A 23,077-nucleotide genomic window follows, 5' to 3' on the forward strand; every position below is an offset into this window, starting at 1 on the left:
GAGAGTGTGAATATATATAATTTATATTAAATCAAATTTATATTAAATCAACAAAATTGTTTTGATTTCGAATAATTAAAATAGTCTAAAAATTTTGAAACTATATTATATATATTTTTTATTATATTAAATAATTTCAAAATTTTCGAAGTCGTACTAAATATATATTTTATTATATTAAATAACTTTAAAATTTTGGAATCCATAATAAATGATTTCAAAATTTGTGAAGCCAAATTATTTATTTTATTATATAGAAAAAGGTTCACGATTTCAGAAGCTAAATAATAATAATAATAATAATTAAAAATTATGTTTTAAAAAAATTACAAAACTAAAACCCTAAATATAACCTCAGCCGTCGGCGGCCGCCACCCTCCCCCAAACTCTTCCCCCATCCCTTCCTCCTTCCTTCATTCTTCTTCGGCGGCGGCAACGGCGACGTTGGCATTGCGGCGGCAAGGTCTCCGGCAGCCTAAAAAATCAATATAAATGATAAAAACTTAATCTATTCATAAAAAAAATCAACAATTCAACACAATATATTATTTTTCGTATTGTCGAAACACAATTCTCGAACCTAAAGTAAAAGAATACCTCCATAAAAATATAAATAAAAATATAAATTGAACAAATCTAATTGTTCTGCTAGTCCTTGCTAAATCCGCAAGACAGCTCTGCAGAGCGGGCAAATACTTTGGAGTCGAAGCCACTTCTTTATGCAATCGACATGATAAAAGTGTTTGCAATCAAGCCGTGCGATCTCCTTAGTCTCAACTTCTTTCCGAAGATCATCTGCAATCTCCTTAGTCTCGACTTCTTTCCCAAGATCATCTGCAATCTCCTTAGTCTCCACTTCTTTCCCAAGATCATCTACCGGAAGATCATCTGCGATATCCTTAGTCTTGACTCCTTTCCGAAGATCATCTCGACACACAGGGCAGACTTCTTCATCTGGCGCCGCTGCGCCCATAATATTCTCTTTCTTCAGATACCAGTCAATAATTTCATCGGACAAACCAATATCATTATGCTGATAAGAATCTCCGAATGGTAAATTCAGGACTTCCGTTAGATTCTCAAAGAGATGGGAAACAGAATCTCTTACAAAACCCGATATCTCAGAGTGCAGGGCATCGTCGTCGTATTCTACGTCTGCGCCAAATCCATTTCGACTGTCGCTAAGATACTCGATCTCTTCCGAGATCGCCAATTCAGTAGCTTCATCGAATTCGGCTCTTGTCACGGGTGTGGCCGTTAAATTTCGTTGTCTGCTTTGCAAGTCGAGTAATTCTCTTACGATTCTATTGCAAATCATGTTGGAATCATTCGAGCTCCATCTTCTGCCCATCAGACGCTCGAAAAGAGTCGAAGCTGTCGTCGTCGTTTGATCGGAGTGATTGCTCGGAGTTTGAGCGTTGTTTACTTCCATGGTAGGACTGTGTATTGCTTTTGGTTTTTTCTCGACGAACGTTTGGCAATGAGATAAAAATGTAGGACATATATATGTATATATGGATTTAGGTTTTTGGAATAAGGTTGGTTGTTAAATATAAATGTTATCTGATCAAATAGTCCAAATAAATTTGGACTACTATATATAGTTGCTGGTATTTCTGTTGAGATATTTCAGCGATTGAATTTTAAATTAGATTAATTTATTTTAAAATTGATTTTATTCATTATTTAGTCGGGTCATAGTGCCTCTCTCTCTATATATATAGATTTTTATTTGTTTATAAAATAATAATACAAATAATTTTATAAAAGAATTTTTACATAAGATTTGTTTAGTGTGATTTGTCTGTCGGACATAATTTGCAGGGTACTAAGTTCGGCCGGAGATTTACCTAGTACTTACTTTCGAGTAGCGGCTGCGAGTTTCCACTATCGTAAAAAAAAAAAAAAAAAAAAAGGGCATCTATCAGCAAATGATCCTATCAAATAAACATGTGCTAATTTGACTGAATCATATCATATGCTATAGAAGTGACCAACATCCAATATATATCAATCATATCATATATCATATCATATCATATATTTATATATATAGCACAAGACACTTCAATTGGTGCACTTTCATAATTTTGGAATTTTTTTTAATTTTTAAATAATTCTACTTTTTTTTTTATAATAAATTTGGAATTTTTTTATTTTATTTTTAAACTAATAACTAACTCATCAAATAATATTTCAAAATTTTTTTAAATCATAACTAATCAAATCAATTTACCAATCACATTCTATATAATTATTTAATTTTATAAATATATATATATGATGTGCTTATCTATATAATTATAGTAACTTCTTTTTCGTATATTTTTGTTATTAAAATTCCATCATTATATATATAATTACATATACTATATTTTAATATTCCGTATATTTTTCAGTTCCGAGTCTCGTAACATTGTCTTCAACCTCAGGGAAATTCAACTGAAGATTCAACATCGTTAATATGTAAGACTACAAAAGTTAAAAGAGTAAGAAGGTATGTAAATAAAAAATAATTCTGTCAAATTTATGGAAAGTCGTAGAAATTATGATTTTTTATTTTTATTTTTGACTTTCGTATAATTTTCAATTTTGCGTCTCATTACATTGTCTTCAACCTCGAACATTATCCTAACTTAGAAAGGGAAATTCGAGAGGAGATTCAACATCATTAATATGTAAGACTACAAAATGTTAAAAGAGTAAGAAGGTATATGAATACAAAATAATTATGTCAAATTTAGAAATTTAGATTTTTTATTTTTATTTTTTTGACTTCGTATAGTTTTCAATTTCGTGTCTTATTACATTGTCTTCAACCTTGAGTATTACACTAACTTAGAAGGGGAAATTCGAGAAGAAATTCAACATCATTAGTATGTAAGACTACAAAAGGTTAAAAGAGTAAGAAGGTATGTGAATACAAAAATAATTCTGTCAAATTTATGGAAAATCGTAGAAATTATGATTTTTTTTTTTTTTATTTTTGAATTCCGTATAGTTTTCAAGAGAAAATTCGAAGGGAGATTCAACATCATTAATCTCCAAAACTACAAAAGGTTAAAAGAGTAAAAAGATAGGTGAATACAAAATCATTATGTCAAATTTATGGAAAATCGTAGAAATTATGATTTTTTATTTTTTATTTTTGAATTCCGTCTCGTTACATTGCCTTCAACCTCGAGCATTACGCTAACTTAGAAGGGAAAATTTGAAGGGAGATTCAATATCATTAATATGTAAGACTACAAAAGGTTAAAAGAGTACGAATGTATGTGAATACAAAATAATTCTGTCAATTTTATGGAAAATCGTAGAAATTATGATTTTTTATTTTTTATTTTTGAATTCCGTATAGTTTTCAAGAGAAAATTCGATGGGAGATTCAACATCATTAATATGTAAGACTACAAATGGTTAAAAAAGTAAGAAGATATGTGAATACAAAATCATTATGTCAAATTTATGGAAAATCGTAGAATTATGATTTTTTTTTTTTTGAATTCTGTATAGTTTTTAATTTTGCGTCTCATTACATTGTGTTCAACCTCGAGCATTACAAGGAACAATTTGAGTGGAGATTCAACATCATTAATCTGTAATACTACAAAAGTTAAAAGAATAAGAATGTATGTGAATACAAAATAATTCTGTCAAATTTATAGAAAATTGTAGAAATTATGATTTTTTTATTTTTTATTTTTAAATTCATGTACTTTTGAAACTAGATAAATATATTTTTCTTATTTATTTATTTTATGTGTAGATGAATAATGTGCAAGTGGAACAAAAAATTACTCAATTAAAACGGAGAAAACAACTCCGTTTGAATGGTAGACCAAATCAGAACTTGAATTAGATAATTAATGAGATTGATGCAGAGTGTCAAAAACTTTGTCATGTTTATGGACTTTCGAGTCAACCTACTATTTATCCAACTACACGCACGAGAAGAAGATACTTGAAAAAATCGAAGTAGACAAATAAATTGTATGTAAATTTGTCCATAAATATTTTTTGTCAAATTCATCACCACCATGTAAGTAATTTTATTATTATTATTGTTGTTGTTGTTGTCGTCGTCGTCGTCGATGTTGATGTTGTAACAGAAATTTTAATCACCATCCTCTTCACTTTATTCTCTGTACCATCCACTCTCCACTTTCTTCCCCCACAAAATCCACAGCAGCCGTCTCTCATTCCTCAATCTTTTCTTCTTTCTTTCTTTTTTTTTTATTTAGTTTTAATTTTATTTTATTTGTCTATTATTATTTCAATTATAATATATATCTTTTTCAATAGTACGGCCGTCTTTCTTCCAAAAAATAAATCATCGGCCACATTAGTTGAAATATCTGGTGAGGTTTTATTTTACTTATTTTTCTCTATTATTATTAATTTAATTATAATATATTTATCAAATTATAATTAAATATATTAATTTATATTCAGAGAATAATAAAAAAATTTTAAAATTTTCTGTAATTGGTTGTGTTTTCAAATAGTGAGATTATTGATTGAATATATGTAGATTGACCCGAACTTTACAGAATGTGACAAGGTTTTTAGGTTTTTTTCTTGATCTTTAATATGGTTTTCGTTGATTGATTTAATGATGATTGAACATGTTTATATGTATTTTTAGAAACTCTTATTTTTTTATTTTTTTTTTATTTACGCATATAATTTGTTATCGTTTAAAGGGAGTGAGATTTTTCATATGAAAAATATATCATTATCTCTTTTATATACAATTATTTATGCATATAATATATTTTCCTTATATAGTAGAAATTTTATAGTAAATTTGTTTTCTTCGACTCATAAATTTTAAACTTTATTATATGAAAATTTTTACTAATTAATTTTTTTATTCATACTATGATGCAAAAAAAGTCCAAAAAAAAAGGAGAAAGAAAAAAAAAATGAGAAGAATGACCTGTCGCGCGGTCAATCAAATATTTCACCTACTCCGTGATCACAATTTAATGTAATATAGGGGAAGGGATCGTCTCCACAGGGATTGTGTGATTCACTCTTTCGTGTTCTAATGCAGTAAATAAAGGGGGATTTTTCTTTTATTATCTAATTAAAATAAAATAACAAAGCAATTAAATTAAAGAGGGAACTGACTATCAAGGGGATGTCTGGCTCAATGGATGATGCAGTTATGACACTTGTGTTTTATCGTTAATTCAATAAAATTAATTCTTATTAAAGTATCAATAAATTGGTTGTAGTTATCAACAAGCTCTGACAACCAGTTTTATCTTACCGCGTAGGTAATTAAGGTACAACCATTAACTACCCCTAATTAAGCAAATAAACTTAGGTGCGCCCATAAAAATATTGCCTAACCGCATTGTAATCTAGAAAAACCCAATTCAAAACAATTACTACCTAGAGAAGCAATTAGATTTGATTGTCTAACCCCCGGGAAGGAACTATTCAACCCGGTTATCACCTATTCAAGTGCGAATACAATTACGGATATCCTACTTGAATTGACTTTAAATTATCAGACTAATTTAAATATCGGTACCAAAATATTCAATCAATCTAACAATCACAAAAGCTATTCTCAGAATTAGACAAATATTGATAATCAAAAAGAACTTTTATAAAGAAAATCAAGAATCTCCAAAACAAAAGAACCAAAACATTTTCACCCCTCAACAAAGAACAAAAGATAAAGATAAAGTCATAGTGGGAGGGGGAAATCTTCTCTGTCGAATTGCTCATGCGCGATCTATGGATCCTGTTCCTGTGCGTTTTTCCCTAGCCGTTCTCCCTTCTTTTGAAACGTGTGATCCCTCTTTTTATTTAATATTTGCCCTAATTATTTTGTAGATGGACTTTTGGGTCTTTAATTAATTTTATTTCTTTTTTTCTTCCAATTATGCCAAATTTAATATTTGCCTTCTGCACACAGCAAATAAACAATTCGCATATAAATCAGGTAGAATACAATCAAAATTACTCAATTATCGCATATGATATGAATATAAAACGCATGCAATTTCTAACTATAAAAAAAATAGTTTAAGAGAAAGAAGAGAAGTAGAAAAATTATTTATTTTATTTTATTATATGTAATAATATTATTAAATTAATTTTAATTTTCTAATAATCGATATTTTTTATTCTTCTTATATTTATTTACAAATTTATTTAGTTTCGAGATTGTTATTGTATATATATTTTTAAAAATTATGTATTATGTTATTCTTAATTTTTACTAATATAAAATATTTTTCATTCTTATTATGTATATATTTACTATTTTATTTAATTTTTAAATATACTGTTCTAATACTCTATTATTATTGTATATGTATTTTTTAATATTATCTATTTTGTTATTCTTATTTTCTACAAATAATATTTTTTTTTTCTTATTGATTATTTGCTTTTTTATTTGATTTCAATTATTATATTATTGTATATTTTTCAATATTTTAGATTATATTTAAATTTGTAATTTTTTGATTTGAAAGAATATTTATAGAAATCATAAACAAAATTATGGTAAATTTTAATATATATATATAAATATTTTTAGTTATTACTTTTATTTTTATTATCTATGTATTTTTTAATTATACATTGTGGTATTTTTATTTGCTATTAATAAATTTTTTATTCATTATTATTTAATATGTATTATTTAATTGATTTGGTTTTGAATATTATATCAAAATATTTTTTTTCCTAATTTTGTAGATTACATTTCAATTTTAAGAATATTAGAGAAATTTATACAAAAAATTAAGATAAATTTTAGTAATTTATAAAAATTTCTATATTTTAATTTTAGTATTTTCATTTTTATTTTGTATGCATTCTTTTGTTTGTTTTTTTTTTTTTATTTTTTACTAATCAATTCTTATTTATTTATATTCTATATGTATTTTTTCTAATTAATTTGGTTTAGAATATTACTATTTTAATACGTTTTTGTGTTGGAAATTGAAATTATATTCAAATTTTGAGCTTTTTATTTTTATCTAATACGATTTGTTATAATTTTTATTACTTAATACTTTGCAATATTTATTTTTACTTTTGTTTGTTAGTGCATTTTTTTTCGATAGATATGAATTTACTTCAAAATATATTGTACTGTTTCATTTAATAAGATTGTAAATAAATATTTTACTTAGATTTGAATTTAAAATGGTATATAAATTTTATTTGATTTATGATTTACTTAATTTTATTTGTTTGTTTTTCTTTTCGTTACTATATATATTATTTAGTATGTTTTGAACAACCATATATAAATGACGACAAAATTCTTTCAAATTTATTTTGATTTTTAATTTAAAAGTGATTATGAATAATTATTTTTTATTTTTAAGCTTAAATTGGAGTATATATTTATGAAATTTTGATTCGTTTACTTAATATTGTTTATTTGGTTTAATTTCCGTATTTTTTATTTATAATTTATATTTTTATATAAATTAATTTTTGTTATCTTCGTACAAAATTTTATTATCAAATAAAATTTATTATTTTAAATATAAAATTAAATTAATATAATAATTTCTATAATTAGCCGTACATATATAACTTAATATATGTTATTTTATATGTATATTCAATTAAATAAATATCATTTTAACTTGGCCAAATCAGGAGAGAATCTGAATGCAGCAAGTGAATCATTAGTACATAGCCACACAAGCTCTTATTTCTACTCCAAACTATTTTATCATCACATCAATACTTGTTGCCATTCTGCGTACAACAACTTTTAACAGCAAATTTCAATTCAATGCTTCGGCAACAAAACACTATTTGCGAACGTCGCCGAGCCATTATTCGGAGCTCCCGGAATGCCCAAAATAGTCGCAACCATATTATATATTTGCACATTCTCAAACGACCCGACTACCCGACCCCTCCCAAACCGCGGCCCGTGCGCATAAAAAATCGTCCTCATCGAAAACAACGTGTTGTCATAACCGTGTGCACCCCCACAAAACAATTCCTTGTTTCTTTTCGGTTCCAACATAAACCCCTCCTCAAGCAACCCGAGGATCGGCGGGATTCGATCGTTATCGTTATAATACATCCGGCTAGGCAACTCCTCTTTCAAATATATTTTAAGAAATTCGCCATTCTCAACTTCACCGGAATTAAGACCCTCTTTAATTTTTCGCACAATTTCCTCTGACGAATTTCCGGCCGGCGGGCGAAGCCCGAGCACCGGATAGTCGGTCTCCATCCACTCCGGCGGTATCACAATCCACTTTTTAAGATCGTCAAGAAACAAACGCTTCTTGTCGCACGTGCCGACCATGCCGTGATCGCCGACTAAAATGATTGTCACGTCGTCGAAGATTTCCCGGGCTTTAAGCCCCTGGATAATTCGTCCGACGACGCTATCGATCCTCGACACGGCCGTATTGATCCGAGGATCGTCGGGGCCCACGTCGTGCCCCTGAGAATCAGGGTCGGATAAATACAATGCGATCAAGGAAGGAATGTCTGATTCAGCCAAATCAAAGTAGCTCAGAATTGTGTCGACTCTTTCCTCAAACGGCACCGTTTCGTTGTACGGAAAACAGTAGTCTTTAGGGCAATCCCATTTGCCCTTCTTCACTTCCGATCCCGGCCAGAAATACGCCGCCGCCTTCAGGCCGTGGTTCGCCGCTGTCTCCCACAGCGGCTCGCCGAGCCACCACTTGGGGTCTTTGCTCTGGCGGCTGAACTTCTCGCCGGTGGCCGGATCGGTGAAGTAGTTGTTGACGATGCCATGGTAGGCTGGGTAGAGTCCGGTGGCGATGGAGTAATGATTGGGGAAAGTCAGCGTCGGGAAGACAGGGATCAAACCCTTATCCGTAGATGTTCCGTTTCGGGCCAAAAGATTGATGTTGGGAGTGTTTGTTTTGAATTGGTAACCGAATCTGAACCCGTCGGAGGATATGAGAAGCACGACGGGCTTTTTGAGCTTCTTTAGAGGTCTGGAGAGCTCTGGGGAAGAAGATGAGAAGGATACGGCGGCGGTGCCGGTGGCGGAAATGGCGGCGGTGACGGCGAGGAGGAGGAAGATGAAGAAGATGATGAAGGTTTTGAAACGTGGGTTTGATTGGGATTGGGATTGGGAGTGTCGAGTGGAGGACAGAAGGGGTGAGGAGGGTTGTGAATCGCCATTGTTGTCTGAGAAAGGCATTGTCGTGGAACTTGGAGTGAAGATGAAAGGGAAAGAAGGATTCGGAGCTTTTTATGGAAAATTTAATGGAGGATTGAGAATTTTTTTATTGATGATACAGTGATTTGCACGTGTTTATTTTGATTTTTTTTTTTTTTATTTTGGACAAAAGCTGCACAGTGTTGTCGTATAGCGTCAGCGTGCAATATTTAATACTCTCCGCTGTCAATGTTTACATTTGTTCGGTGTGAGTCCGATTTTAAATATTAATTATTATATAAAAATATAAATACAAATCAAAATTAAAAAAAATATCTTTTTATTAATATTTTATAATATTAATAAAATGATGTTTATAAAAAATTATATAAATATAAATAATTTTTATTATTAAATACAATAACACACAAAATAAAAGGTAAATGTAAATTTAAGTAGAGAGAGGAAGTACTATTTCCATTGTATATCCAAATTAACTCTTATACTTATTATGTTCCGAAGAAATATTACTGTTTATTTTTTGCACATATATTTTTAAATATTAGTATTATATTAGATTATAGTATAAAAATAAAAATACAATAATTAGTATTGTATAATATAAAAATAATGATATTTATGTAATATAATATAAGTTGGAAGGATTTATTATGTTAGGTAGTACAATTACTAAATTAAAAAATAATAATTTTATTTTAGGACAGAGAAAAATAAAAAATAACAACCTTTTAATTGAACGAAAAAATTATTTTTTCTTAATTTAATATTGACAAAATTAATAAACTAATATTTAACTATTATTTTTTATTCAACGTTTACTAAAATACGTATCTTTCGTAATATTTATGTCGAACACAAATATTCTAAATTTACGTGATAGAAGGGAGCAACTTAATTGAATTTATTTATACACTCATAAGTCATAGTAATCATTTAATCATTTTTATCGATCTAGTTCAGATGTATTTATTTTTCTTCTTTAGTAAAAATATTTTTTATTTTAATAAGAAATATTTTATCGTATACATATATTATAAATAATATCACTAAAAAATTAATAAATTTAAAGATAAAAATATTCTTCTTTTTCTTATTATTATATTATTACCTATAAAATGCTACTAATATACTAAAATCAACGTATAAAATACAAATAAATTACATAAGATATGGTATACAAAGTACTGCTTATAAAATTAATAAATAGTGTTTATAATATTAATATTATTGTTTTATCTAAAAATTTTGTTAATAGTTGGATTTGTTTGAATGAGTTTTGGAATTTTTTTTTTTTTTAACTGTTTATTGTATATACGAAGTAATGAAATTGTCTAATTGTATTGTGATCAAGAAAAATTTAATTTGAATTACCGATATCTAGAAGAGTGCTTAAAATTGGATTGCATAAATAACTAATCAATTCAATTATCACATGTTCAACTAAACATACAATTATGAAACTCCATTGAGTTAGCATTATATGAATATTATCAACGAACAAGATAATTAAAGGAACAGAGATGAAGTACGAAACAGAAACCCAATCTGTTATTATCTTGAGGAAAAAGACAAAAAAGAATAATATATACACCTACAGAAAGGATAAAGCGTGATAGCGCTTTCAGAATAAATAATAAAACAGCCATTACAAGGAAATGAAACATAAGCCATCCCATACATTTATTTTCAATATGTTATGTACTAGTCATACTCTTTACATAAGGAGAGTGCAGGTTTTTGGTGAAGAGATCAGCAACTTGGACAGAAGTGCGAATGAAAGTAGGGATAAGGAACCCAGACTAGTAATAATGTTCACGAATAAAATGGCAATAGATGTCGATGTGCTTCGTTCGTTCATGATGAACCGGATTGCACACCAGCTTGATGGCTTATTCATTGTCGCAATATAAGGGAACGGGATGAGGAACTGAGACATGAAGAGCCTCAAGAACATAATGGATCCAAAGAAGCTCTGAGGTTGCTGCAGCAAGACTTCGATATTCGGCTTCGGTAGAAGATTTCGAGACAATCTGCTGCTTCTTAGTCTTCCAAAGCAATTAGAGCACCACCTAGAAAGACACAATATCCACTCAAGGAGCGACGAGTGTTTGGACAGTTGCCCCAATTAGAGTCACAAAAACTTGTAAATTTTAGAAGACCGAAGGCTGGAAATAAGAGACCACAGGTTGAGGTGTTCTACAAGTATTGAAGCAATGAGTAGCAGCAAACCAATAATCCTCTGTTGGAGCATGCATGAATTGGCTGAGCTGTTGCACCGCAAAACTCAGATTTGGACGAGAAAAACCAAGAAAAAGAAGCTTTCCAATAAGTTTTTGGAAGCGATGCGGTTGAGCAAAGAGAACTCCATTAAGTTGCAATGACTTGGCAGTGCAAAGTGGAGCGTGAGCGCGACTGTTTGAAGGCACCTGAAATTCTTCAAGAAGGTCATGAGTAAACTTTGACTGAGAGACATGAATACCATCAGTACCTTGTATTAACTCAAGTCCCAAATAATAAGAAACAACACCAAAATCTTTAATGGTGAAGTGCTCGTGCAAGGCTCGTTTTAGAGCAGTGATCCTGTGTTCATTACTTCCTGCAAGCAGAATATCATCAACATAGACAATCAAAATGATTGGACCAAGCTTAGTAAACTCCACAAAAAGACAATGATCAAAAGGGATCTGCTGCATTCTCAAAGAGAGAATGAAGGCAGTGAGAGTGGCATTCCATTGCCGTGGGGCCTGCTTGAGACCATATATAGACTTTTTAAGTCTACAAACGTGATTAGAGGAGGCAGACAAGCCAGGTGGGCAGGCCATGTAAATGTTTTCATTAATATCACCATGAAAAAAAGGCATTGTTTACATCCAATTGGTGTAAATGCCAACGTAAGGATGCTGACAGGGCAATAATAAGGCGAACAATAGTCTGCTTAGCAACATGAGCGAAGGATTCATGGTAATCTTTCCCAAATTTATGGTGATAACCTTTAGTGAAAAGACGAGCTTTATGCTTGAGAATAGAGCCATCCATATTATATTTAATGAAAAACAATGGGTTTCTTAGAATGAGGTAAGGGAACTAAATCCCATGTATCATTCTTAGCCATAGCATCGAGCTCCTCAGCCATGGCTTTGGTCCAAGCCTCTGACAGGCTAGCGTCTGCAAATAAAGCAGAGAGCTGCACTTCTGGAGTAGTGCAGATAAAATCTTGATACTTAGCAGACATTCATCTAAATCTTTGAGGTCCGGTAGTCAGTGACACAGGAGGAGGATTGGAAAAAGATGAAGAAGAAACTGGAGATGAATGAGAAACTTGAGAAGAATCGGTGTGAGAGAGATGAGATTGAGGATTGGAATGCAAAGAGAGATAAGAAACTAAGTCAGATGTTGACTTAGATTCGGACATAATGGCTGGAGTGGGAATGAGATCAGTAATATTAATGGAAAGTAATGGAGTGAAGTTGAGAGTAGGAGATAAAGTATTAAGAGGGGAGATATTTGATGAGTAAGGTAGAATGGAGTCATTGAACACCACGTCTCTAGTAATATGTATCTTATTAGTAAGACAATAAAGAACTTTGTAACCTTTATGTGTCCCACTATATCCCAAAAAAACACCGTTCAGCCCTTTAAGGTCTAGTTTACCCGGTTGAGAACTAGGAACTTTAATAAAGCATAGACACCCAAATACATGAAGTCTCCAAAAATCAGGTTTTATGTTGTAAAGAATCTCATAGGGAGTTTTCCAATCAAGGAGAAGAGTTGGAAGTCTATTGATCAAGTATACAGCAGTGAGAAAAGCCTCATTCCAATAGAACTTAGATAAACCATAGTGGATGAGCAGACATTTAGCAACTTGAGTATAGTGTTTCTGTTTTCTCTCAACCCTCCCATTTGTTGTAGAGTATAAACACAACTTTTTTTTATGCACTACCCCTGACTTGGAAAATAATTCTTCACATGCAGTATTGCAAAACTCAAACACGTTATCACTTATAATCACTTTCACTGAAGTTGAGAATTGACTATTCACTAAAACCAGAAATTTGGACAATAAACCTACCACCTCACTTTTATGTTGTAATAGATATAACCAAAGTGCCCTAGAACAATCATCAACAATAGTTAACATTTAATTACTATTAGTGGTGCAAGGATGCAAAAAGGGACCCCAAAGATCAACATAAAGAAGATCAAAAATAGTAGTGGCATGAGAAACATTTTTATTGAAAGATAATTTGTGAAATTTGGAAATGGAACATACATCACAGGGTGTAGAAGGAAATAAAGTGAACTGCATAGGTAAGTGTTTCATAACATTCCAAGATGGATGACCTAATTTTTCATGCCATAGGAAAGTATGAGATAAATTATCAGATCAAACAGTAGAACATAGAACCTGAGAAGATAAGCTTGACTGAAAAATACAGAGATTATGATGAAGCTTGACATGTAAGAGGGTTGAGTTAGTCCTCAGGTCCTGCAATTCACACCAAGAGGCATCAAATTTAGCTAGGCAACCTAAATCAACAGTTAACTTACTTATCGATATGAAGTTTAAAACAAAACCAGGAATATAAAACACATTATGTAATCTGATGGAGGAATTTAGAATGACTGATCCAAAATGATTGGGAGTTTTAGTGGTTCCATCAAGAAGATAGATATTAGAAGATTAGATGATAGGCTTAGGATTAACAAGCAAAGAAAGAGAGGAACAAAGATGGCTGGAAGCTCCTGTGTCAAGGATCTACAAACCATGAGATTCGTCATTAAACAAAGAGTTATCTGAGCAACCAAAGGCTCCTGCTGCATAATCAACTGGAGAAGTGATCGACGTCTGTGTTAGCCTTTTAATCATATCCTCAAGTTCAGCTTTTAGTGACAAAAGATGAAGACTCCTGATGTTTGGTTTCTTTTCCAGGAGATTTGTTAGCAACAACTGCAACAACATTTTTCCCTTTCTTCTTATCAATAAAGTCCTTATACCATTCAGGCTCACCATGTAGTTTGAAACAGGTTTCCTTGTTGTATCCAGGCCTTTTGCAATAGGCACAAATACTATTAGTAGATTTCTTCTTAAAGAATTTCTGATATGTTGAACGGAAACAGACATAGCAAGATCTGGAGAACCAGAGTTAGACATAAGAGCACCACGTTGTGATTCTACATTACACAACATTCCGTATGCCACACTTACTGAGGGTAAAGGATCAATCAGAAGTATTTGATTGCAAACATGCTTATAAGAAGTGTTTAGCCCCATCAACAACTAAACCAACAACATTCGTCCATCCTCAATTCTTAACAGTTGTGCTATAGAGTTATCATAGGCAGGAAATGGTTGCAAAGCACAAAAGTCACTCCAAAGAGATTTCAATGAGCCAAAGTAATGTATAATAGTATTGTTATTTTGGGAGAGATTAACAATTTTCCTCTTAAGCATAAGAATCTGAGGTCCACTTACTCGACCAAAACGATCTTCAAGTTCGAGCCACAAATCACAAGCTGAAGAGGTATGAATGAAGGATCCGGCAATTTCTGGTACAATAGAGTTCCTAAGCCACATAAGAACAAAGTTATCTGCCCTGCACCAGTAGCGGAATTCTGGATCAGTCACCAAATGAGGAGTTATAGTCCCATCGATAAATTTGCAGCTTAAGGTAGCTTGTACTGCAACTTTCCAGGAGATCCAATTAAAGGTATTCAGTTGAATGGTGACTAGAGCCAAACCTGGGTGGTCACCGGAAAAAATGAGAAACTCTTCACGAAGAGAGCTGGCAATCGGCGGGACGGCCGAATCAGTTCCCATGATTGAGTGGTTGGAGGATTCAGGTGTCATAGGTTGAGAAGGTTAGGTTGGAGTTCGCTCTTTTACCATGTGAATATTCTCAACAAACAAGAGAGAATTAAAAGTGGATTTTTTAAGATTTTTTAATATTTATTGATTTTTTTGAAAAATTGAAGTTAAATACATATATTTTTTATATATATATTACATTAAAAATTAATTTAAATTTAAAATATAATATCACTATCTATTTATTAGCACATAAAAAAATAATTTAACTTAATATTTTATTATTTAGATATTCATATTAAAAAAAAAAACCTAGACAAACACACCCATAAATCAGATATTTATATATATTTAATATGTTATACTCTTTGCCCAATCAACTTATCTATTTTTCTATTTTGATTGATCTGAGATCAATCGATTTTTTTTTTAATAATTATGATCTCCACAAATATATATACTTATCTATTTTTCTATTTTGATTGATCTGAAATCAATCGATTTTTTTTTTTTTAATAATTATGATCTCCACAAATATATATATATATAACTCTTACATCTTATATATGATTACAATAATATCATTAACATAATTTAAATACATTATGAAACATTTTTTAAAGGAAAAATTGTACATTTATTATTCTTTTATAGCACAGCCTATATATACAATACTAATATTCTCAATTCTACTTACAAGAAATAAATAGATACAAAAGAGTATAAATAAATACTATAAATATTACAAAATACATTTATTTAAAAATTCTAATACTAAAATAACACATTTGATACTCCTACAAGCTAAGATTTTGTGAAATTTGAACTTTCATTAATTGTTTTTTTTTCATCCGCACATATACATCAGACCAAGATTTTCCCCAACTTAAGCATACACACTCACTTGGAATTTAATTCAACATTTAAAAAAAAAAAAAAAAAAAAAAACTGAAGAATATCTCACCAATTTATAAAAGTTTGATTGAACCTTTATTGATCTTATTACTTAGTTCTAAGGGTAAACTGTTTATTTTAGTCCCGTAACTAGACCCCTTATTATTTTAGTCCCGTAAGTGGAGCCTGTCGCAAACTAGTCTCATAAGTAAAAAAATTTCGCTGTTTTAGTCATCTGGCGCCGGAGACGCCCGCGTGGCTCGCCGGAGGTGACGTGTCCGCCAGGTGTCCCGCCAGGTCAGCGACACCTGGTGGACACGTGGATTTATTATTATTATTTTTTCATTTTTTTAATTTTTTTAATTGAACCAAATAAAAAAAAATAAAAAAATCAAATAAAATTAAAAATAAGTTTTAAAAAAAATTAAAAATAAAAATAAATAAAAAAAATCTACGTGTCCGCTAGGTGTCGCTGACCTGACGGACACGTCACCTCCGGCGAGCCATGCGGGCGTCTCCCGCGCCGGAAGACTAAAACACCGAAAATTTTTCACTTATAGAACTAGTTTGCGACAGACTCCACTTACGGAACTAAAATGATAAGGGGACTTAAAAAAAAACAGTTTATCCAACTTCTAAAATTTGTTTTTCAATAATTATTAAAAGAAAAGGCTCTATTTGAAGTTAACCTACTATTCAATTAATCATATTTTTCTTTTTTTTAAAAAAAAAAAACATCAAATTATATATATTTTTTTATCTAAAAAAATATCATATTAAATATCTAATTTTTATACATTTTTATTTCAAAATTTTCAAAACTCTTATTTAAATAATTAATAGTTGTGTTTCCTTACCAATTCGAAATTTTTCAGGTGAAAATGTCATTCTCCATCCGATATGGTATCAAGGCCTAAATTAAATTTCGAAATACTAATCAGAATTTAAAATATCCTACATTGCCTAAAAATAGTTTGAAATAACATTCAAACATATATGTATGTATATAAATATATTGAAAGAGATTGGGAGCAACTTCTAATACTTTTAATTTGTTTGTTGTTTTATTAGGTGGAAGATGAGGGTTACAGCGTGGCCTCACTTTCTTATCTGCAGCATAGAATAATCATCAAGTTGCTGAATAACAATAAAATAAAATAAATTATTGAATAATAAAATCAAACTCTTATAGATCAAACGGTGAGACATATTATTACAAAAAAATCATATCAATATACTATTTGAACAAAAAAATCCAAATAAAATACTCAATTTCAAATGAAAACCAAACACACCCATGATTTTGATTTGTTGGACCGTTTTAGATGAATCCTATAAATTTCATCTAATTCCAAACATAAATACAAAAGGATAATATATATATATATATGGGTAAACTGTTTTTTAGTTCCGTAACTTGATCCCCTTATCATTTTAGTCCCGTAAGTGGAGCCTGTCGCAAACTAGTACCATAAGTGAAAAATTTTTGTTGTTTTAGTCCTCTGGCGCCGGAGATGCTCGCGTGGCTCGCCAGAGGTGACGTGTCCGCCAGGTCAGCGACACCTGGCGGACACGTGAATTTTTTTATTTTTTTTATTTTTTTAATTTTTTTTAAAACTTATTTTAAATTTTATTTATATATTTTTAATTTTTTAATTTGATTTAATTTAAAAAAAAATAGAAAAAAAAAATCCACGTGTCCGCCAGGTGTCACTAACCTGGCGGAACACCTGGCGGACACATCACCTCCGACGAGCCACGCGGGCATCTCCGGCGCCGGAGGACTAAAATAGCAAAAAATTTTCACTTATGAGACTAGTTTACGACATGCTCCACTTACGGGACTAAAATAATAAGGGGGTCCAGTTACGGGACTAAAAGACAGTTTACCCTATATATATATATATATATATATATATATATGATAGTTTGGTAATAGGATCCATAAAATAGTAATATTGCCGTTACTATTTTCAATACATATTTATTACATCAAATAGCAATATACAAAAAAATCTACATCAACAATTTTATCTTTTTATATTCATAAAATCAGACATTCGATATTCAGCAATAATATGCAATTGACAATTTTGTTCCGTTACATTAGGATTGAAATTAGTACATATATTATATATATAAATAAAGCAGTAGACCAACATAAATTGTGATTAAATTAAAAAGTACTTTTTTTTTTTTTAATTTTTCTAAAAATGTATACTTGGAGAGATAAAATGAAAAAAAAAGAAAAAAGAAAAAAAGAAAACCTATTCTGATAAATAACTATAAAGTACATGTATTTTAATTTGTTAGACATATATGCACATTGACTATGTGGATATATACGCACTATGTATAGAGTTGTTAACGAGCTGAGTCGAATCAAATTTTAAGTGATTTTGTTTGTTCGTTAATGTTCGCAAACAAGGCTCGTGTTTGTTTGTTAAGTTTTCGAGCTCGTTCGTAGTGTTCGGGTTTGGCTCGTTTAGACTCGATTAAGCTCGTTGGAGTTCGTTCGAGCTCGTTTGCCTCACTTTTTTTTAATTTATATATATATTAAAAGGAAAATTTAAATTTATTTTATTTATTTATTTTAAATTGATATTTTATTTATTTATAAATTATGATTTTATACGTATATATAATATTTATAATAAATATATTATTTTAACGAATATTCGTGAACAAAACTCGAGCTCGTTCGTTAATCAAACGAGCCTGTTTATATTATTCGACTCGATTCGTTAATGTTCGCAAATGAGCTTTAACCGAGCTGAATCGAGCCGAAGCTAGCCAAGTTCACGAACGACTCAGTTCGTTTAATCAAATTTCACTCATTTAATACTATTTATTTTTTTAAAAAAATATTACATCAAATATATATTTTTTTCTAATAAAATATTAAATTAAATATGATTATTTATTTATTTATTTATTTAAATTTCAAAATTTTTAAAAATTTCACAAATTTCTGTCTAAACATAGTCATATATATATATATATATATATAAAATATACATATATTAACATAGGTTGAAATCTTCAGTGAAATGAGTTCCGTAATATTGGTAGGTGGAGTTGGTTTCGCACGTGGTTATGTATATGCATGAAAAATATGCAAAGTAAAATGTGCATTATTATTATTATTACTTTATTTTTTTATACTGTGACCAATGAATGTGCATGCACGACCACGCGATTCCTGAGCCACTTTTATTATTTCATTTATCATTTAAATTAATCTTTTTTCTTTTCAAATTCAAAAAACATTTTGTTTTTATTTTTACTATAATATTATATTTCCTCGCTCCAACATATATTATAATATTTTTTATTTTGATTTATTCCACATATTTTATCATATTTTTTAAAATAAAAGATAATTAATTAAAATTTATCTTATCATTATCACTCAAATAAATATATATACTTTTCTTTCACATTATCCAATTTCTAATAATTCTATTTAATACTTACTTATCTAAATTTTTGAAGAAAATTAAATATTTAACTATAGGAGGAGAGGATCTTTTTAAATCTATAAGTAAAAAAGATGAAAAAAAAAAGAAAGAAAAAAGAATACATCCACATTAAAATATATACTACAAAGCTTAAAGATATATTCATTGGAGGAAAATCTTTTGGAGTTTTTATATTTTTTTCATTTTATTATACAGTTACCGCAATTTAATTTAAAAATATACTCGTGACTGTAAATTAGTATATTTAAATTATTATTTGAATAAAAAATAAAATTGAAATTTAAAAAACACAATTTTTATTTTCTATTATCACTATTTTTATCAAAAAGTATGTATTTTTTGTTAAAAATTGATTCAAAAACATTTGAATAAGAAAGAGGTGCAGTTAAAAAGTAGAAATTAGGATCCCATACAGGTGATCAAGCTAAAAGCGAACCCTTCCAATTCGCCAAACTATTTCAAAACAAACCAAAGCCTTCTGAAGGCGAAGCCTCGCAGTCAGTCGAGCCACTTCAAAGCATTCAAAAGCCTCCCGAATATGAAATTCTTAGTCCGCCGGGTCTTATGTTGCCAAGTCCATCCGGTCCCAAAAGAAAATTTGACAAAGTCAAAGGTAGTAAAAAGAGTGAGATATGAAATAAACTACCAAAAGCTACTGCCAGAACTACTTGAGACGTGAAAAGTATAGTATTTCAATAACTAATCCCCTAAATTTCAAAGAGTGGATTTAACTCCTAAATTTTAGGTATATAAATAGTGTCGATCCAAACTTCTTGAATGATCATCAATTCGACTCAGGAGTTTGTGCGTTGATCAAACAACATACAAATAAATCACACAAACCACAGAAAATAAAAATAGATGAAACACACGAATTGTTCACCCAGTTCGGTCCAACCATGATCTACGTCTAGAGGTACCAACCCCAAATTCATCCACTATCATCATTGATTTCAATACAATTGTTTTAGCCAATCGAAAATACAAAAACAACAATTACACAACTCTATCGGTGAGCACTGTGAACAACCTTTCACTAGTGTTTGAGCTTTGTCTGCACTCGGCATGAATCACTCAGGACGCACCCCCTTACTCGGCTTGTGATGTTGATTGTGTTTGCACCCAAAAACCTTTTTGTGAGAACTTAATGAAGACCAAACTCAATTTAATTTTATTTGTTGGGGAATAGGTGTTGCACCAAAACTCATTGGAACACCTAAACAAGAGCCAACTACCGAAGCATAATTATATCATAGTTATAACACTTTACTGCCAACCGAATGCATGTAGAAATACAAAGTAATAAATGAGACAAGAGTTTGTTTACCCGATTCGAATATAAACAACCCTACATCGAGGGATACCAATCCAGGAAAAATTCACTAATCAGTGTTGATTAAGAACAAAGATAACTACGACTTCTTCAACCCATTCCTCTACACTGGTGACCTTGGAGAAACTCTTCCACAAGCTAAAATTGTTACAAGCCCGTACTGACAACTACCAGAGAGCAGGGCTGCTCAGAATTTGGACGTCTTCCTTGATCGGAACTCCGATTTCTCCTTACTCCGACGAGGTCTCCGAAAAGTAAAAGTGACTATCACTCACTCAATACATGGAGAAGAGAAGGGTTGAGGTTGAGATGATTGAACACACTTTCTCTCACTACACACAACTCTCAAAACCCTTCCAACAACCATACTCTCACTCCACAAATATCTATACAATCACATTGTTGTGCATATAAGACAAACACAATTAAAACCACTTTTCACATAAAAGGTATTGTGTGTCTCTGCATGAAATTTGATTGACCACCCAAAACAATCTATTTTTGTCTTGTTTGCTTCACCAACTATGAGAGAGAGACATGTTGTTGTCACTCTATTGCAGCAACATGATGAGACATTTTACTTCAAATAGAAATGCGTGAACACAACAACAAGAAAAAATGAAGTGATCATATGCCAAAATAGATTAAAAAATTTCATGTTCCAACATTATTCTCCAACTTTCCAACATAAAGCTTCTTCAGAGATGCATAAACATCATTCCAACAAAAACCATGAACAACAGGTAGAAAAACTCACAATGATTTGCTCATGAAAATCAACAATTCTCTCTTGAATCGTGTGAAATTTTCTCACCCCATTTTCTCTCAAATATCTTTTCCCATCACGAATTCACTCAACCCACGCTTGTTCTAATCTTGTCTCTCCACCATTTCCAAATTCAATCTCTAACCTCAACAATTTCTATAAGATAATAGTGCAAATTAAGTAAAAAATTATTTCCATAATTTCATAAATTTGACCCAGGACTCACTCTCAATCAAAAAAAAAAAAAAAAAAAAAAAAAATTCACACAATTTTTTCTTATGAATCTCCATGATTTCGTTCAAAATCATATTCATATTTATCTCAAATCATATCCAAAAATCATATAAAAATATTTGCAATTATTTCATCTAATTAGCATCAACCAAACGTTATTCAGACTAAAGTTGAATAACATACATCAGCCAAAACATATTTTAACAAATAGAATAAGAATATATATTACAAAAGAGGACTGATCACGTAAAAGTATCTTATCGTTATTTTTTCTTTTTATCTAGTTTACGTAGGTTTTTATCTTTATTATTCAATGCATATTTAATATTCAAGTCCTTTACATTATTTTAGCCTTTTTACATTAGTCTCAATTTATTTTTATTCAAATGCATTAGATTCATTAGTTAAAGTCTTGATTCCACATGAGTCATTCGATTTCTCCATTGGCCTCGCGATTTTCGGCCACGTACTCATAACTTTTAGCAGTTTGAAGCCTTCTGAAGCTAAGGATCATATGCATTTGTTGTCCTTACCGTTTACATCTGCATGCACGGAGTCCTCGACAATTTGAAGCCATACGGGGTTAAGGACTCGAATATCAACTATAGGAAAAACAAGCCTTTGTTCTAATGCCGTCTACGTTTGATATTCGACAGCCCAAAGCCCTTTACAGCTAAGGACTACGAGTATGATTCATATCGCCAGCCCCCTCGTCAAAGGCCATGCACACGCCACACGTGATAGTTTGAAGCCCTTCCAAAGCTAAGGGCTGCAAGTCTCAACCATCGGCAAGACTTTTGGAGTATTTGCCGAAATTCTAAGCCGACTTCCATCATCTTTTCAGGAATAATCGCTTGATTTCTGGGTACGTAATACTTGAAAAAAGTTCGGAGCTTCTCAGGACATATAATATTAAAGAAAGACTCGTATAATATTAAAAAAGATTCTTGAGTCTCGTAAGGAGATTTAAAACATCGCAAAATCAAGCTCCAATATTTCTATAAAAAAATATTTTAAACAATTATGTTATTTAATAATAACAAAAATCAAAGCATTTTAAAAACATAAAAATAAAACTATATTAGTAAATTAATGTCCATTGTGAAATTCAGATGGAAATAATTGCAATTCTTGTGCTATACAGTGAATATTTAATGAACTATAATATTCCTTTGTCTATGCTAAAAGTATATTTATTTTAGTAGGTAGAATAATTGTATTTTATTAATAAGTGGAATGTCTAATAATATCTAATAAATTATTATTATTATTATTATTATTATTATTATTATTATTATTATATATAACGTGAGAATGTGCCATCGTTATTCGAAAGTGTGTCTTGGGTAAATCCTGATCGAACCTAATATTCTGCAAATTAGGTCTTCGGTCGAATCTAATA

At 30.6% G+C, this 23,077-nt stretch overlaps 2 protein-coding genes across 2 annotated transcripts; both read right to left on the reverse strand.

The window, feature by feature from the left end:
• Positions 1–409: 409 nt before the first annotated feature.
• Positions 410–1,583, reverse strand: LOC127265000 (uncharacterized). Its single transcript, XM_051294634.1, has 2 exons — positions 598–1,583; positions 410–475 (listed from the first exon to the last, which is right to left on the reverse strand). Exon 1 carries the CDS (start codon positions 1,430–1,432, stop codon positions 659–661), a length of 774 nt encoding a protein of 257 aa, XP_051150591.1. The 5' UTR covers positions 1,433–1,583; the 3' UTR covers positions 410–475; positions 598–658.
• A 6,003-nt stretch (positions 1,584–7,586) lies between these two features.
• On the reverse strand, positions 7,587–9,238 carry LOC127264686 (uncharacterized pyrophosphatase/phosphodiesterase C725.05c-like). Its single transcript, XM_051294183.1, has one exon. It carries the CDS (start codon positions 9,179–9,181, stop codon positions 7,778–7,780), a length of 1,404 nt encoding a protein of 467 aa, XP_051150140.1. The 5' UTR covers positions 9,182–9,238; the 3' UTR covers positions 7,587–7,777.
• Positions 9,239–23,077: the final 13,839 nt, after the last annotated feature.

The sequence above is a fragment of the Andrographis paniculata genome, unplaced genomic scaffold (assembly GCF_009805555.1).
Source record: "Andrographis paniculata isolate CXL003 unplaced genomic scaffold, ASM980555v1 Contig71END, whole genome shotgun sequence".
NCBI lineage: Eukaryota > Viridiplantae > Streptophyta > Magnoliopsida > Lamiales > Acanthaceae > Andrographis > Andrographis paniculata.

Bases quoted from the DNA above. Each gene is read 5' to 3' on its own strand.
- LOC127264686 (XM_051294183.1), bottom strand. From the start codon at position 9,181: ATGCCTTTCTCAGACAACAATGGCGATTCACAACCCTCCTCACCCCTT.
- LOC127265000 (XM_051294634.1), bottom strand. From the start codon at position 1,432: ATGGAAGTAAACAACGCTCAAACTCCGAGCAATCACTCCGATCAAACG.